Genomic DNA, 18,907 nt, shown 5'->3' with positions numbered 1-18,907 from the left:
CAATCACCTGATGAAGAAGCAGCGCTCTGAAAGCTAGTGCTTCCAGTTAAACCTGCTGGATTAAAACCTGGTGTTGTGTGATTTTTAACTTTGTACACCCCAGTCCAACACCGGCATCTCTATATCATAAAAAATCATAAGCATCTTGGATCTATAAGCAGCTTGCTGGAATCACTGTCGTGTACAATCTGAATGATGGGGACTACTGTGGTAAATTTAAGATATATTTGACATACAGACCAAGGAAAACATCTGTGCAAGTGTTTTTTTTGAGAAGAGGTCGCTGGATTGTCTTCTCATTATTCAGTGAAACGTATTTCTGGGCATTTCCTGTCTGCAGAGCAAATAAACAAACAACAATAAGCCACTTACTAGATTCCTGATGTGTAGACAAGTTGCATAGACTGATAAATCTTCAGAAATGGGTGGTATCCTGTAATTAAGCAGAAATCCATTCATTTCCATGTGGTCAAACAAAGTCAACATTTCGACTTCAAAGAAAAGCAGAACAATCAACAGATAGGAAAGAATTTGGGGCAATTCCAGAGGCTACTGCACAAAACACAAGGGAGAGGATATGAGGGACTCTGCTCATCCTGACTTGACACACATTAGCCTGGGGTTGCCAGCAGTCAGAGTTATTAATGGATGCTTCCCCAGGTAGGAGTGACTATACAAATGTTGCTCAAGATAAAATTCAGACAAACCCATTGCTGACCTTAAGAGTTAATATGGAAAACTGGAAGCTCCTCCATTGGTTCCCTCTTTACAGAAAGCATCAACAACACAGAAGTGGACCATTCAGCTCAACCAGACTATGCTGGTGCTGTGCTCCACACAAACCTCATCATCTCACTTCATCACCATATCCTTCAATTCATTTCTCCTTTATGTGTTTACCAAGCTTCCCCTTAAATGTATCTTTGCTATTCACCTCAACCATTCCCTGTAGGAGTTCCACACAGCCATCATTCTGTGGCTAAACAGGCTTCTCCTGAATTCCCTGTTGGATTTATTTAGCGACTATTTTAATATTGATATTGACCCCCTGGTCTGGTCTCAATGCAAAGCTGGAAACATCTTCTCTATGTCCACCCTTTTAAACCCTTTCACAATCTTAAAGGCCTCTGTTAGGTCACTGCTCAGTCTTCTCCTTTCTAGACAAAAAAAGCCCTAGCTCAGTTCATCTGCAGTTGAAACTCTTATCCATGCCTTTGGTACCTCTAAACGTGCACCTCTGGATCACCTCTCATATTCCATTCAGAGAAAGTGAGGAATGCAGATACTAGAAATCAGAGCCGAAGAGTGTGGTGCTGGAAAAACACAGCTGGTCAGGCAGCATCCGAGGAGCAAGAGAGTCAACACTTCAGGCATAAGCCCTTCATTAGGAATGAGGCTTCATTCCTAATGAAGGGCTTATGCCCAAAACATTGAGTCCCCGCTCCTCGGATGCTGCTTGACCAGTTGTGTTTTTCCAGTGCCACACTATTCAACTCTCATCTTCCATCCTCAATACATTGACATCTGCTTGACAAGCTGCCAATTATGTGCTGTACACCAAAAGCAGGACAAATCCAACTTGGCCAATACTTCATCAGTCAATTCTCAATCATCACTAAAGTGATGGAAGTTGTTATCAACAGTGCTATCAAGCAACACATGCTTAGCAATAACCTACTCGCTGATGCTCAGTTTGGGTTCCACCAGGGCCATTCAGGTCCTGACCTTATTACAGTCTTAGTCCAAACATAGACAAATGAGCTGAACTCCAGATGTGAGGTGAGAGTGGGAACCCTTGACTTCATAGTGTTATCAGGGAGAGAGTTCCAGCATTTTTGCCTCAGTGACCCTGAAGGAATTGTGACGTAGTTCCAAGTCAGAATGGTGAGTAACTTGGAGGGGAACTTGCAGATGGTGGTATTCTTACCCATCTGCTGTCCTTGACCTTTAAATGGAGGACGTCACAGATTTGGAAGATGCTGTGAAAGGAAAGTTGGTGAGTTGCTGCATTGCATCTTGTAGATGTGATTTGGAGGTACCAGTGTTGGACTGGGGTGAACAAAATTAAAAATCATGCAACACCAAGTTATAGTCCAACAGGTTTATTTGGAAGCACTAGCTTTCAGAGCACTGATCCTTCATCTGATGAAGGAGCAGTGCTCCAAAAGCTAGTACTTCCAAATAAACCTGTTTGACTATAATCTGGTGTTATGTGATTTTTAATTTCATCTTGTAGATGGTAGACAATGCTGCTACTTTTTGTAGTGGCAGTGACTGTTTAAGGTGGTGAAAGTGGTGGCAATCAAGTGCGCCACTTTGTCCTAGATGATGTCAGGTTTCTTGAGTGTTGTTGAAGCAGTGGGGAGTATTCCTCACACTCCTGACTTTTGCCTTGTCAATGGTGAACAGACTTTGAGGAGATAGAAAGTGAATTGTTCACCACAGAACTCCTAGCCTCTGACCTACTCTTGCAGCAACAATACAGTCCAGTTGAGTTTCTGCTCAATGGTAATCTGCAGGATGTTGACAGTAGCAGATTCAGCAATGGCAACGTCACTGAACATTGAGAGGAGAAAGTTAGGATTCTCATCTATTGGAGATGGTTATTACATGATACCTGTGTGGTGAGAACATTACTTTCTTCCCTAAACAACTTCACTTTTCTATCCCCCTTTCAAACCTTGCTTAAAATAGCCTGTTTGATCAAGCTTTAGATCATCTGTCCCTAATGACTCCTTTCTTGGCTCAGTCCCAAGTTCTGTTTGATAATTGTCCCTGTGAAGCACCCTTGGTACATTAATGGTGCTATATAAATGCAAGTTGTTGTTGTTGGCTGAGATGACGGTATGGGCTCTTGCAATTTTCTGGAGTTCAGAGAGAAGAACATCAGCCAAACTTCCCTTTCTTTGAGACAAGCCAACCACATGCTACAAGTTTGGGCTTAACAAGTCAACCTCACTCACCCTGTACGATGGTCAAAAAGCACACTGACACTCATTGCAAAGTTAACATGGGCAATCAGTCAATTGTATGAGGAACCAATAGAGTCAGTGTCTTTAGCAGAGAGCTAATGGAAGAGAATGTGAAGAGGTGGGGTGTGGGATGAAATTTGCAAACAAGCAGATTAAATATGAATAAATACAATTAGAACAAAATTGTTCAGGGCAGAGTCTGGGAAAATGGAAAATCCTTACTGTATGTTGTTTTTGGACAGGGATAACTTTACCCATGGGCTGTGTAACTCAGGGGTTAACTGCATCAAGAGCAAAATGTGAGTGAAACATTAAGCACACAAAGTCTGCCTGTAGTCCAACAAATGATGTGATAACTGCTGGAGTAAATGTTAGCACAGGTCCAAAGCCAAAACAAGAACCATTTGAAACTTTGATTTAGAAGGAATGTTGGCCTAGAAGAAATGGGTCGAATGGCTTCCTGCTTTATTGTAATGACTCTATGAGGATTAAAAAGAGTAAGTGCAGGATGCTCCTTAGTGCAATAGTTCACATGCATTCCCATTATCAAGGCCATATGACTGACAATCCTGTTTTCAGTTTTACTTACATCGAACCCAACAAGTTGTTTTACAATTTGTGAGTATATTTCAGTCCTTTAAGAGGAAACTTTAGAAGTTCGGGAGAGAGGAAAACATGAAGCGACCTTGACTTTGTGGGTTAGCTATGTTTACATGGTGATGGCTATCCTTTGATTTCCTTATGGAGTCGAACAGAAATCTCTCACGAGTGAAATTGACAACTACAGATGGAACCTCATTGGTGTCTAAGCAACATGGTATATGGCGAGATTAGTGGTAGAATTGGATAAGACATCCAGTGAGACCTGTCTCAATGGCAGGAGCATCTTGCTGCATTTTTTATGCTTTTGATGAGTGGTGAGATTAGTTTCTTGCTAGGCAGCAGTGAGTTGCTAATTAAGGTAGTTTGTAGTTTGTTAAACCCCTTGTTAATGGTACAATTCACCTCATTAATATTGAGCTTCCGTATCTTACCAAATCTGCCAAACAAGCTAGATGTCAAGAAATCTTGATATGGAAGTCACAGTGGATACCTGATGGCTTCAGCTCATTGCTGGCTGTGAGCCTTCATGTTGCTCAGCATTAAATAGCATCTCAGGGTTTGATCCATAGGCACCAGCCGCGCGCACCCCTTGTCCAGAGACATTGCATCTGACATTTGCCACCCTTTGTGATCGTCATGCCACCTCACTGATATGCTTGCAGAGTGCTTAAGAAGCACGGGCCCACATTGCAGGGTGCACTGGCAACTAGTATTGAAAGGCTACAGCAAGTATACTTTGTACACAAGGACAGGCACTTCGCTCACAGACTGGACAGGTTGCATCTCATGGCTGCACATTTGTTTCTTTTTTAATACTTGCTTGCTTGGTGCCTACCTGCAAGCTCGCAGTATCCAGGTCATGTCTTGCCAATTAGCACAGTCACATAGCCAGGCAGCTTGCTTTGCTGTCAGCAGTCCTCAGTCAAAGGGGTGTGTACACCACTGTGTTGCATCGATCACACACCTGCACATTTGCCAGCAACGTATGTGGCAAACTCACACTATGTGCAGCAAACATATCTGAAGTCTTAGGACAATAGTCGACACAGTCACCATTACCAGCCCATGGATACTTGTCAAGCTACTGACTGAGGTGTTCCTGGTCAGATAATCTCTGCTTCTGCAGTCCAGGGAATGGGTCTCAATGTGTGGCTCCATAGCAACCAGTCTGGGGATTAATTTCAGGCTGAATTTCAAGCCACCAGTCAGGGAACTGGGCATTTTTTGTCTGGGGCTCTCTGGTTAGGTTGATCAAGGCAGTGGGTCATGGTCAGTGTGATGGATGGATCCACAGAAACCAAGGGAAGGGATGTCGGGGGAGGAAAGGGCGATTGCTATTACAGGCTTGAGACTTGGGAACCTAATCTTTGGGATTGGGGCTGCAGAAGTTTGTTTTAGGAGAGGGGGTGAGGGAGAATGACAATTGTGAAAGGGACAACAGTATTAGCAAGGGAGGGAATATGATATAGTTGAGGTGGGGGGTCATGAATATCCAGCCTTGGGATGGGACACTGTATGAACCACATGGGGCACGATTACCTCATAGGCTATGGGGGCTTGGGAACAGGGAGTTAGCAGAGGTGAGCTGGCGAAGACTCATGTGGATAGATTGGGTGGGGACTTTGGGAGATCACAGGAAAATCTATGAAGAAAGGGATTTGAAAGTTGATGACCTCACAGCCATACAAATGTGGAGACTGGAAGCCACTGGCAGAGATGTACTCACTAGCGCTTTCCATTGTGCTGGAAATCAAAAGTGTGCAATGGGACCACACCCAAAGTGGGCATGGTAAGTGACTCGGCCTATGAGGGAGGGGATTGCAGTACCTACCAATGTCAGGGCCTTTTAAAGACTAAGAAAATTATACACAGCATAGGACACACAGACCTATAAGTCCACAATCTCTTGGCCATCCTAGTGCATTGCTCCCTGTTTGCCAGGTACCCTTAGACATCACTGGCCACTTCATTCACACCAACACCTTTGGACACAGAGGCCAGGCAAAGAATAGGGATATTACAGTATGAGGGGCAACTGTCTCAGCAGAACCCATTGCTCTTTATATGCCTGGTTCCTCTTGCTTCCACATGTTGCAGCAGGGCCTCAACACAGACATCAATTCATCGTACATCATGTGTGAGCATGGCGTTAGGCATCATGCTGGCACAGTTACATTCAAGAATATTATAGAAAGTCAAAATAACAGATGCAAGGTCCAACCATGGTTCTTTATAGACACATGACAAATAATGTGCCATGCATTGTCACCTGTGTCACCAAAGTACCATCAATAGGTTTCCTTCTTTCTCTCTTCCCAATATGTCTCAGTGTAGTCCCTGGTTACACAGCTGGGGTGGAGCCTGTTGGCCCTGGAGGTTTGGTTGGGTGACCCTGGGGGCGTTTGAGTCTGGACAGCCCTGACATGCTAAGGGTCCTCTTGGCAGAGGCTGCAACTTCCAAGGGTTGAAGGAGGTAAGACAGGATGGAGGTGAAGGGTCCAGTCACCTCTGGACTTCAATGGTACCTGTGTATGGTTGCTCCGCTGGCTAGGTGCCATCTGGCACTGGCCTGTCTCAATTGAGGAAGTGTGTGTGAGCCTGCTTCCCCACCCTGTTGCCATGCTTTCAGCCCTGATGACCATTAGCTGTAGTGATGGGAGGGCAGGTTTGTGCACCTCTCCAGCAGACCCTGAGGGTATTGGACCTGGTTCTGATCGGCAGAATCCAAACTGTCCAGAGGCAATCAGATGCTCACATAACTCACTGCACTGCCGTAGCCTCTTGGCAATGAGGACCATTGTATCACACAAACTTGTCTACTGCCCCTGTTCCTCCCAGTGCAAATGGACAATGTCCCTGATGGTTGACACCACTGGGTGCTCTCCTGTCTTGGGCTGAGCAGGTGCCTGGTCTCTGACAGTCTTCCAAGTGCCAGTGACCTGAGCTATTTCTTCCTCAGCCAGCCTGTCACAATGAGGCGCTCGCTAGATTATACTCCCACACTTTGTGAACCTAATGTTCCCACCAAGGTGTCAGTAACTGAGCTGGGGTGGGAGGTACAGGAGGCAACTTTACTGATGCTTCCTCTGAGGCCTCGGTACTCTCACTCCCCGAGGTCGAGGAGATTGCTTCTGAGGGAAGCAGCTCTCTCTCCATGGTAATGGTGGACATGCTGGGGGTAACTGCAAGACAAAAGAGAGAGAGAGAGAAGGCATCAAGGCCAGTGATGAGAAAGGGTATGCAATGAATGAGAATGCCAACAGTGACTGTGAGAGTTGCAATGGAATGCAAGTGGTACTTGGTTGGCAGGACACAAATATTTCAGAACACCCACAGAAGCAGTCTCAGTCTTCTCCTGCGAGGACAAGATTCTCTCTTTACAGGGCTGAGAATCGAATGTTGGATACCACACTTCCTGCACTGTTGTAGGCTACCTTCTCCTGGAATGACAGGAAATGAGGAATGAGTGAGGTGAAAGTGGATGGAACAGCTGTTAGTACTGGTGTAGATGGTTGAAAGACAGGGAGTGAGCACACAGTGCTGAGGCCATGCAGGATTAAACAAGAGTGAACGATGGGAGATGTTGCGGGCAATAGTGAGAGTGGCAGAGCATGAGCCTTGGCAGGAGATGGGTGCAGTAGCAGAGAATAAATGTGAGATAGCAGAGAGAAAAGTGTGGCATTTACCCTGGCAGAACCAAAGTCATTGTCCTTCTCATGGCATTATTGGTCATTCCTCTGGACTGTGACCCACGTGCCAACCATGCATCAGGCCACCAGGGTCTGATGGAGTTGGTTCCACTGCCAATCTTCTGGAAAGATGACTCCTCTCCTTTGCACCACTTCCTCAAGCAGGACCTCCAGTTCACTGTCAGTGAATTTTGGCACCATCTTACCTTTTCTTCGACATATTTAGACTCCATCCTCGACCAAACAGGGCAACTTTGGAGCGCCAATGCTCAGCCTGGAGCACACTGTCCTTTTAAAGATAGCACATGCTTGTCTTTTGGTGGATATCCAGTGGGTTGTGAGTTGCTCGGGAAACAGCATGTGGTAAGATGTGGATAGAATCAGATGCCAGAGGTGTCATAGGGCAAGGTTAACACGAGGAATCTTGCTCGGCCTTGTGGCAAGAATCCTTTCAAAAAACTCAAAGCAGTCCCCACTTAGCCAAAAAAAGTAAGATTCAGTCTACATTTTGTTAATTTATTGCCCTTGGGGAATCATTACCAGCCATTGCATAGGATGTCCAGAATTTGGCCTATGTCAGTGTTATTTTTCCTTCACCTACAGGTTGGGCATTGCTGACAAGTCCAGCATTTGTTTCCAATCCTAGTTGTCCTTAAGAAGATGGTGATGAGCCACTCTCTTGGATTCAACAGCCAAGAGTCAAACACAATGTTCTGAGTCTAGAGTCACATGTAGGTGAGACTGGGCAGGGACAGCAAACTTCCTTCACGTAGTGAACCAGATATGTTTTTAACAATAATCCAGTCGTTTCAAGAAATTGGGAAAATTCATCAGTTTCACTTTCAATTTCTATCCTTTCTCACTTTCACCTGGTCCATTTCTGACTCTTCACTTGCCTGCCTTGACTTCATTGTTTCCATTTCTCAGGATAAGGTATCCATCAATATCCATTAAAAACTCATCGACTCCACCACCTCACACCCTGCTTTCTGTGAGGACTCCATTCCATTCTCCTAGTTTCTCCATTGCCACTGTGTCTGTTCTGATGCTGCCACCTTCTACTGGGCTGCATCGGACACATCCTCTTTCTTTCCTTCAACCAAGCAACTCCCTGGCGTTGTGGTTGACAGGGCCTTCCATTGTGTCCAAACCATCTGCCCTCACCTGTTTACCTCCTTGCCAGAACACTTGTCCTCACTTTTCACCCGACTAGTTTCCACATTCAAAGGATCATCACCACTATTTCCACCACCTCCAAACACATCTTCCCCTCCCCTCCATGATTAGAATTCTTCAGGGACCATTCCCTCCTTAACACTCTGGCCCACTCCTCCATCACTCCTAATGATTCCTCACTCCTCCATGGCACTTTTCCATGTAATTGCAGAAGGTGTAACACATGCCCATTCACCACCTCCTTCCATGGCCCCAAACACACCTTCCAAATTTGTACTTCTTTCAATCTAGTCTATTGCATTCCCTGTTTACCATGTGGTGTCCTTTATGTCGGCTAGACCAAGCGCAGACTAGGTAAATGCTTTGTGGACCACCTCTATTCTGTCTGTAAGAATGGCCCCAGCCTCCCAGCTGCTTCCCATTTCAATAAACCACCTTGCTGTCAAGCTAACATTTCTGTCCTGGTCCTGCTACCATGTTCCTACGAAGCACAGCGCAAGCTCAACGAACAACATGTCGTTTTCCACTTGGGCACTTCACAGCCTGGAAGGGTCAATGTTGAATTCAATACCTTCAGAAACTGACTGCATTATGTCTGTTTGCCATTTTTCTTAGTCTCTTCCCCCCCATTTTCCCCCACAGCCATTTTGTGTTTACTTTGCGCTTAGTAGCAAAGACTCATTCTCTCCCCTTCATGTCTTAATCTACATCCTTTTTTACATCTCTTTCTTTTCTTTCTCAACCATTGATAACCTCTCTGTCTTTTGCACTGGGCCTCTATACCATTTGCCCTCCTGCTTTGCCTCTGCCTCTATCAATGTATAAAAAATAACTTATTTTCCAACACCTCTCAATTCTGAAACAGTCATACCAGACTTGAAATGTTAATTCCATTTCTCCCCAGAGATGCAAACAACAGGGCCTTGTGCATTAACATATGTAGTTTCCAGTACACATAAGTGCACCATACTGCAAACCCAAACAACAATCCGAAAATGGTTGCAAGCATGACTCTTCAATACACTCAAGTTTATCTCGTAAATGTTGGCCAATTGCAGAATCATATCTAATGTTAAGACACTACATTGTGAGTTTTGCAAGGGCAGGCTGGTTGGACATGGTCAGTACCCATTTGTTGTGAACAGCTGAAGTTACACGTGATTTGCTACAATCAGCCAATGTTTAGGATGAAAGGCTTATGTATCTGGCATCACAGCAGCACTTAAATTCATATACCAGATTGCTCATTTGTGAGACAGAGAGAATGTCTTTTTCCTGGACAGCAGCATCCTGTCAATGGTGAATACCATTTGTGTCCCTACTGTACTTCACCTGTTGCTCAAAACTTTGAGATACTTTACCGAAGTAGACTGGATACTTTTCCAGACTAAGAGTGACTGCCTTATGACTTTTCATAAGTTTGCACAATCTACAGCAAGAAGTGCCCTGATCAGGGGAACCATAAGTCAACAGGATGGCTTTGATCCGCCCTATTTCAGCATCAAGCTTGCACAGTGAACAAATGGCTCGGGCCCTATTTATGAGGTTGCCATTAAGGTCAATCTTATCGTGTATTCAACTGTAGGAATCCCAATGTGGACACCGATCAGTGAAGGTTGATTGGCAGTTCGAGTAGTACTCAGCCCCTGGCCGATTTCTCAAGTAGGACATCAAGGAAGGGGAATTCATTTAAACTGATCCATTTCAAACGTGGATTTGATGCTGGATGGAACATATAAATTCTTACGTGCAGCTGCAGATGCTAGTATAGCAAATGTATCATATACATATTGGAAGTATGCAAAGGGTCTGAGGCAGATTTGGCAGTTAACTGTTAATCAGCAATAACCAAACCACACTTCTATCAATCAGAGTTCACTTGTCAACCAATCAGCATTCTCTTCTCATGCAGTACAAATGTTGGTTTCTCCCCCTTGAAATGGTATTCTTGCAAATTGTCTTGACAAATGCAAGACAAAAATATTCATTACAATATGCCTTTTCTCAGCAATATTTGAATCTGAATTCCGCCATGTGCCATAGTGGGATCTAAATTCCTGTACCTCTTTCTTTCTAGTCCAGTAACATAACCATGATGCTAAGATATCATTACTGCAACAGCAAGCACAATTCAAAACAGTAATTAATTGGCAATAAAGTACTTCGGGACATTATGAGGTTTTGAAAGGCACCATAAAATGCAAATCTTTGACACTTATGTGGATTTGGGACAGATCGCCATGGCAACTTGCCTTCATTCCTGAGGCTCAACTGCACAAATCAGAGTGTTTGCAGATTGCAGAGGCTGATTTAGATCACACCCTGATCACACTCTGATGAATGTCAGGTCGAAAGTGAAAGCTGGGCCTGTTTGGTATCCAGCTGAGAATTTAGATTCCAGACAAACATGCAGCTGTTTCATGGCCCCACTGAATCTCTCTGCTGCTGGATCAGTGTGAAGAGTTCAGCTATTTCCTGATCTAATTACTTGCGAAGTGGCTTGGGCTGATGTTAACACTGGCTGGGGCAAGGAGTCTCATTTGCCTCCCTGCTGTACACTTTTGGCCTGCTGGCATGTTTTCACAGGAGTTTGATACTACACTCTACACACTCTGACTATGGGGAGAGACAACTGTAAACAGCGGAGACATTGAATTCAGACAAAATATCAAATACTTCAATAGAATTGCACAGACCTTAGAAAAAATAAAATAAAATCGAGAATCCTCGGGGATGGGAAATAAGAGAGAAAGTGAGCTGAAGCTCTACTTGAGCCCAAAATGATACTGAATCTATAATGGTTTATAGTGCAGAAAAAAGCTATTGAGCACTTGGTGAAGTCCTGTGTGCAGTTTTGGCCTCCTTACACAAAGAAGTATATGCATGCTCCACAGAGAGCTCTGAAGGATCACGAGACTGGTTGCTGGGTTGAGGAATGCCTTTGAGTAAGGCTTGAGTAGGCTCGAAAATGTAGAAGAATGAGCGCTGATCTAGATCAGATATTGAAAAGACATTTCTCCTTGTGGGAGAGCCCAGCACCAAAGGACACAGTGTAAAGGTAATCAGCTGCCTATTTAAGAGTATTTAGGAGTATTTGTTTTCTCTCAGAAGGTTGAAAGTTTTTAGAATATAGGACATTCCAGCGCAGTACAGGCCCTTTGGCCCTCGATGTTGCATCGACCTGTGAAACCAATCTGAAGCCCATCTAACCTGCACTATTCCATTATCATCCATAAGTTTATCCAATGACCATTTAAATGCCCCTAAAGTTGGTGAGTCTACTACTGTTGCAGGCAGTGGGTTTCACGCTCCTACTACTCTCTGAGTAAAGAAACTACCTCTGACATCTGTCCTATATCTATCATCCCTCAATTTAAAGTTATGTCCCCTTGTGCTAGTCATCACCATCCAAGGAAAACGGCTCTCACTGACCACCCTATCTAACCCTCTGATTATCTTGTATGTCTCAATTAAGTCACCCCTCAACCTTCTTCTCTCTAACGAAAACAGCCTCAAGTCCCTCAACCTTTCCTCATAAGACCTTCCCTCCATACCAGGCAACATTCTAGTAAATCTTCTCTAAACTCATTCCAAAGCTTCCACATCTTTCCTATAATGCAGTGACCAGAACTGTGTGCAATACTCCAAGTGCAGCCGCACCAGAGTTTTGCACAGCTGCAACATGACCTCATGGTTCCAAAACTCAATCCCTCTACCAATATCCACCTACCAATAAAAGCTAACACACCATATGCTTTCTTAACAACCCTATCAACCTGGGTGGCAACTTTCAAGGATCTATGTACCTGGACACTGAGATCTCTGCTCATCTACACTATCAAGAACCTTACCATTAGCCCAGTACTCTGCATTTCTGTTCCTCCTTCCAAGGTAAATCATCTCACATTTTTCCACATTAAACCCCATTTGCCACCTCTCTGCAGCTTATCTATGTCCCTCTGTAACCTGCAACATCCTTCATCACTATCCACAACTCTACCAACCTGAGTATCATCCGCAAATTTACTAAGCCATCCTTCTATGCTCTCATCCAGGTCATTTATAAAAATGACAAACAGCAGTGGACCCAAAACAGATCCTTGTGGTACACCATTAAGAACTGAACTCCAGGATGAACATTTCCCATCAACCACCACCCTCTGTCTTCTTTCAGCTAGCCAATTTCTGATCCAAACCACTAAATCACCATCAATCCCATGCCTCTGTATTTTGTGCAATGGCCTACCGTGGGGAACTTTATCAAACACCTTACTGAAATCCATATACGCCACATCAACCACTTTACCACCTGTTTAGTCACCTTCTCAAAGAACTCAATAAGGTTTGTGAGCCACAACCTACCCTTCACAAAACCATGTTGACTATCCCTAATCAACTTATCCCTTTCTAGATGATTAGAAATCCTACCTATTATAACTCTTTCCAACACTTTACCCATGACCAAAGTAAGGCTCACTGGTCTATAAATTACCAGGGTTGTCTCTACTCCCCTTCTTGAACAAGGGAACAACATTTGCTATCCTCCAGTCTTCTGGCACTATTCCTGTAGACAATGACGACATAAAGATCAAAGCCAAAGGCTCGGCAATCTCCTCCCTGGCTTCCTAGAGAATTATAGGAAAAATCCAATCTGGCCCAGGGACTTATCTATTTTTACACTTTCCAGAATTGCTAACACCTCCTCTTTGTGGACCTTAGTCCCGTTGAATCTAGTAGCCTGTATCTCCATGTTTTCTTCAACAACATTGTCTTTCTCTAGTGTGAATGCTGACAAAAAGTATTCATTTAGCGCTACCCCATCTCCTCTGACTCCATGCACAACTTCCCACTACTATCCTTGATTGGCCCTAATCTTACTCTCGTCATTCTTTTATTCCTGGTATACCAATAGAAAGTCTTAGGGTTTTCCTTAATCCTAGCCACCAACGACTTCTCATATCCCCATGTGGCTCTTCTTAGCTCTCTCTTTAGCTCTCGCTCTGGCTAACTTATAACTCTCAAGCACCCTGAGTCATCACATCTCATCCTAACATAAGCCTTCTTCTTCCTCTTGACAAGAGATTCAACTTCCTTAGTAAACTACAGCTCCTGCGCTCGACAACTTCCTCCCTGCCTGACAGTACATACCTGTAAATGATCCGCAGTAGCTATTAGAGTCATAGAGTCATAGAAATGTACAGCATGGAAACAGACCCTTCGGTCCAACCTGTCCATGCCGACCAGATATCCCAACCCAATCTAGTCCCACCTGCCAGCATCCGGCCCATATCCCTCCAAACCCTTCCTATTCATATACCCATCCAAATGCCTCTTAAATGTTGCAATTGTACCAGCCTCCACTACTTCCTCTGGTAGCTCATTCCATACACGTACCACCCTCTGCATGAAAAAGTTGCCCCATAAGTCTCTTTTATATCTTTCCCCTCTCACCCTAAACTTATGCCCTCTAGTTCTGGACTCCCCGATCCCAGGGAAAAGACTTTGCCTATTTATCCTATCCATGCCCCTCATAATTTTGTAAACCTCTATAAGGTCACCCCTCAGCCTCCGACGGTCCAGGGAAAACAGCCCCAGCCTATTCAGCCTCTCCCTGTAGCTCAGATCCTCCAAGCCTGGCAACATCCTTGTAAATCTTCTCTGAACCCTTTCAAGTTTCACAACATCTTTCTGATAGGAAGGAGACCAGAATTGCATGCAATATTCCAACAGTGGCCTAACCAATGTCCTATACAACCGCAACATGACCTCCCAAACTCCTATACTCAATACTCTGACCAATAAAGAAAATCATACCAAACGCCTTCTTCACTATCGTATCTACCTGTGACTTCACTTTCAAGGAGCTATGAATCTGCATTCCAAGGTCTCTTCGTTCAGCAACACTCCCAAGGACCTTACCATTAAGTGTATAAGTCCTGCTAAGATTTGCTTTCCCAAAATGCAGCACCTCACATTTACCTGAATTAAACTCCATCTGCCACTTCTCAGCCCATTCGCCTAATTGTCCAGATCCTGTTGTAATCTGAGGTAACCCTCTTCGCTGTCCACTACACCTCCAATTATTCCTTGAATAAGCTCCACATTTCAATTGTGTCCATCCCCTGCAGTTTCCCTCCCCATCCTATGCATCCTAAATCTTGCCTAATCACATTGTAATTGCCTTTCCCCCAGCTATAACTCTTGCCCTGCGGTATATACCTATCCCTTTCCATCGCTAAAGTAAACATAACCGAATTGTGGTCACTATCACCAAAGTGCTCACCTACCTCCAAATCCAGCACCTGGCCTGGTTCATTACCCAGTACCAAATCCAATGTGGCCTCGCCTCTTGTTGGCCTGCCTACATACTGTGTTAGGATGCCCTTTTGAAATTCTTCTTCCCAGAGAGCAGTGTAGGCAGTGTCATTGAATTTTTTTTAATACAGAGGTAGATGGATTTTTGGCTAACAAGGGAGTCAAAGGGTCTCCAGGCAGGCAGTAAAGTGCAGTTGATCCAAAATCAGATTAGCCATGATTTTATTCAATAGTGGAGGGGCCAAATGGCCTATTTCTGCTCCAAATCCCTAACATTTTATGTTTGTAAAGAACATTCCCAGGCTGGGGAGGCTGGAACTCAGGGTTACAGTCTCAAAATAAGAGGTCAGCATTTAGGATTAAGATGAGGAGAAATTTCTTCACTCAGAGAATTGTGCAGCTTTAGAGTTCTTTACCCCCGAGGGTTGTGGATACTCAATCATTAGGTACATACATGTCGGAGAGTGATAGATGTTTGGACACTAAGGAATATGGGGACAGTGAAGGAACATGGAGTGAAAGTAGTTGATCAGCCAACAACAATAAACTAATATAACCTAAGAATCTAACAGCCGAATGTCAATTCAGCTCGCAAATTCAGTTCAGCCGTGGATAGAGTGTGTGCATTGCCTGCATAAGAAAGTATCTAAATCTTTAATTTGCGCAAAGCTAATTTAGCTAAATTTAGATTGTAATTTGGAGTTGGCACTGAAATAAAATTTGTAGCTTAAAATTCTGTAGTCATAAGCTTTAAGCAGGTTTATATCCAAATGATGCAGTGAAAGAGCAGCCTAAGTAAGAAACAGCCGAGTGAGATAGGGGCTTTGTGTTGGGAGCATATATCAGTAGTCAAATTAGTATGACTTAGCAGTTGAGTGTGATTTATGCTAGAGTGCTGGTGTTCAGTGGAGAAAGGAGAGATGTATTTGGTCACTTTTGCTGAACAAAGTAGCAGATTGGTAAGTAGGAGTGATGAGTATTTGTCATCTGATTTCAGATCAGCTGATCTTACTGAACAGCGGAGCAGGTGCAAAGGGCCAAGTGGCCTATTCTTGTACCTTGTTCATGTGCTCATATGTTCTTTAACCAAAATGTGAGGTCTTTAGTTTGTGTTTTGGTTTCTTATCTTTCTTACCCCTTTAAAAATAGCACTAGTATGTAAAAAAAGGAAGTAAAAATATAATGAAGTGTTCCGAGTAGAGATTTATCGAAAGTAAAGAGCAGGAATTCAGAATGATTTTATTCATAACTGAAGTAAAATATGACAGACATGGCAGATTGAGATGATGTGTCACAGCTGCAGTATGTGGGGGCTGCTGGACACGAAGGTGATCCACCGTGAATATCTCAGTAGCGTTTGCAGCTCAAACAACTTCAGATCCAAATTAAAGAGCTGGAATCCAAGCTGCAGGCATGAGGCTACATCAGAGAGGGGAAAGGTTACTTGGAGCTTTGTTCCAGGAGGCAGTCACACTCCTTAGACTATGTACTTTAAACTTGGTGCTGTATTCAAGGACAGGGATTGTGATTGTGGGTGGAGCAGGTCTGAGAACCCTCGGAGCACCTCTCAACGACCTCTGTCCATGCAATTGTGCAACAGTTATGAGGCTCTTGCAAGTTATGGATGAGAGTGGGAACTGCAGGAAGGATAAGCAAAGTGACCATGATACTATGGTACAGGAAGTCATTCAAATGTGGGAGGAAATAGGATTGTAGTTGTGGTATGAGACAGTATAATTAAGTGAATACTGTTCTCTGCATTGTGAGTGGGACTCCTGAGGCTGTATTTCCTGCCTGGTGCCACGAGTAGGACATCTGTTCAAGTCTGGAGAGGAACCTGGATGATCATAACATCCCTACAGTTTGGAAGCAGGCCATTGGCCCATCGAATCCACACTGACCCTCCGAAGAGCATCCCACCCAAACCCACCCTCGTAACCCTGTATTTACCACGGCTAATCCACCTAGCCTGGACACTATGGGCAATTTAGTTTGGTCAATCAGTTTGACCTGCATATCTTTGGATTGTGGGAGGAAACCAGAGCACCCGGAGGAAACCCATTCAGACATTGGGAAAATGTGAAAACTCCACACAGTCACCAATCAAACCCAATCAAACCCAAGTCCCTGGCACTGTGAGGCAGGGATATTAACCACTGAGCTACCATGCTACCCATACTGCCATGGGAGAGATCCAGTTGTTATTATCTACATAATAAAAACATTGATAGGACTGGAAAGGAGGTTCTGCCAAACTGAAGAGCAGAACCTCCAAAATAATAATCTCAGGACTACTACTAGAGCCACAAGCGAACTGGCACAGAGTAAACAAGGTGAAGGAGTTAAGTGCATGCCATAAAGAGCGATGTGGCAGGAATGGGTTTCACTTTGTGGAGTACAGGCACCAGTATTGGGGTAGAAAGGAGCTGTTTCAGTCAGTTGGGCTTGACTTGAACCATGCTGAGACCAATGTCCTGGTGAATCAAATAACTACAGCTATAGGAGGGCTTTAAATGAATTAGAGGGAGGAGGCTTTAAGAGAATACATCGATTTATAAAGTAAGAGGATATTGCCACACTGGAGGGCAACTATTTTAATAATAATAGGCAGAGTGGGACAGGAAAGGCCAGTGTGTGCAAACATTAAAAAGCAGCAGCAAATAGGGTAAAAGGGGGTGAAAAGAGTAAACAGGTAAAATTAATGGCTCTTTAATTAAATGTGCATAGTATTCAGAATAAATTAAAAGTATTAGTGGCACAAATAGAGATTAATGGGTATGATGTTGTAGCCATCACAGAGACATGGCTACAAGGAGATCAAATACTAGAAACTAAACATTCAGGGATATGTGGCTTTTCAAAATGACAGGTAAAAAGAAAAGGGGGGTGGGTTAGCTTTGTTAGTACGAGATGGAATGAATATGATAGCAAGAAATAATCTATAATGGGATGATGTAGGAAAGATCAAGGGGAAGAAGATACTGGTGAGAGAAGTCTATCGGCTCCTAACTGTAGCTGTTCTGTAGGACAGAGGATAAATCAGGAGATAATGAGGGCATATAAAAAAGGCAGTACATTAATCATGGGTGACTTTAATCTTCATATCAATTAAAACAATATTGGCAAAATGAGGAAGAATTCAGAGATTTGATTTGGGACATTGTCCTAGTACAATACATTGTGGATCTAACCAGGGACCAGGCTATTTTAGATCTAGCAATGTGGAATGTTGCAGATTTAATGATCTGGGGTTGGTTAGCTTTGTTGGTTGGATGGCTGGTTTGTGATACAGAATGATGCCAATGGTATAGGTTCAGTTCCCGCACTGGCTGATATTATCATGAAGGACTCTCCTTCACAACCTCTCCCCTCACCTGAGACATGGTGACCTACTACCTCTGTCTCTCTCTTGTGACAGAGCAGCCCTATGATTCTCAGGACTCTGGCAACTTTACCTTTAACTTGAATAAATGATCTCAGAGTAACAGAATAACAGTGACCTGTGCTTAACATGGTAGAATTTAGCATTCAGTTTGCAAATGGAATACCTGGGTCGGAAACAACTGTGCTAAACTTAAATTGGGCAATTACATTGGAATGAGGGCAGTGTTGGCTGAGATGGGTTGGGAAAGATGTTTAGCAGCAAACAGAGTTGAGGAACAATGGCAGACACTTAAGAAAATAATTCATAATGCCCAACAGAAATATCTCCAAGTGAAGAATAAGAAATCTAGGAAATGGGATAAACTGACCCAGGTTAACAAAGGAAGTTAAGAATGGTATTAATTTGAAAGAAAAAAGCATACAATGTGGCAAAGAATAGTGGTAAGACAGAGAATTAGGAAAGTTTTAGAAGTCAATAAAAGATGACCAAAAATAATAAAGTTAAAAATCACACAACACCAGGTTATAGTCCAACAGGTTTATTTGGAAGCACTAGCTTTCGGAGTGCTGCTCCTTCATCAGGTGGTTATAAAGCATAAGATCGTAAGGTCCAAACGCTAGTGCTTCCAAATGAACCTGTTGGACTATAACCTGGTGTTGTGTGATTTTTAACTTCGTACACCCCAGTCCAACACTGGCACCTCCAAATCAAAAATAATAAATGGTGAGAAAATAAACTTTTAAGGGCAAAACTAGCAAGTAATATAA

At 43.6% G+C, this 18,907-nt stretch overlaps 1 protein-coding gene across 7 annotated transcripts in view; it reads right to left on the bottom strand.

Annotated features, from left to right (window-relative positions):
- The window catches only part of LOC140471293 (tensin-2-like), a 283,909-nt gene that overhangs the window by 48,549 nt on the left and 216,453 nt on the right, over positions 1 to 18,907 (bottom strand). For all 7 annotated transcript variants that reach the window (XM_072567285.1, XM_072567283.1, XM_072567286.1 and 4 more), the window contains one exon: positions 373 to 433. In XM_072567285.1, coding sequence (XP_072423386.1) covers positions 373 to 433 — 61 coding nt within the window. The remainder of the gene's footprint in view (positions 1 to 372; positions 434 to 18,907) is intronic.

Source organism: Chiloscyllium punctatum, chromosome X, assembly GCF_047496795.1.
Source record: "Chiloscyllium punctatum isolate Juve2018m chromosome X, sChiPun1.3, whole genome shotgun sequence".
Taxonomy (NCBI): Eukaryota; Metazoa; Chordata; class Chondrichthyes; order Orectolobiformes; family Hemiscylliidae; genus Chiloscyllium; species Chiloscyllium punctatum.
The sequence above is the reverse complement of the archived record's forward strand: the minus strand, read 5'-3'. Positions and strand labels throughout refer to the sequence as shown.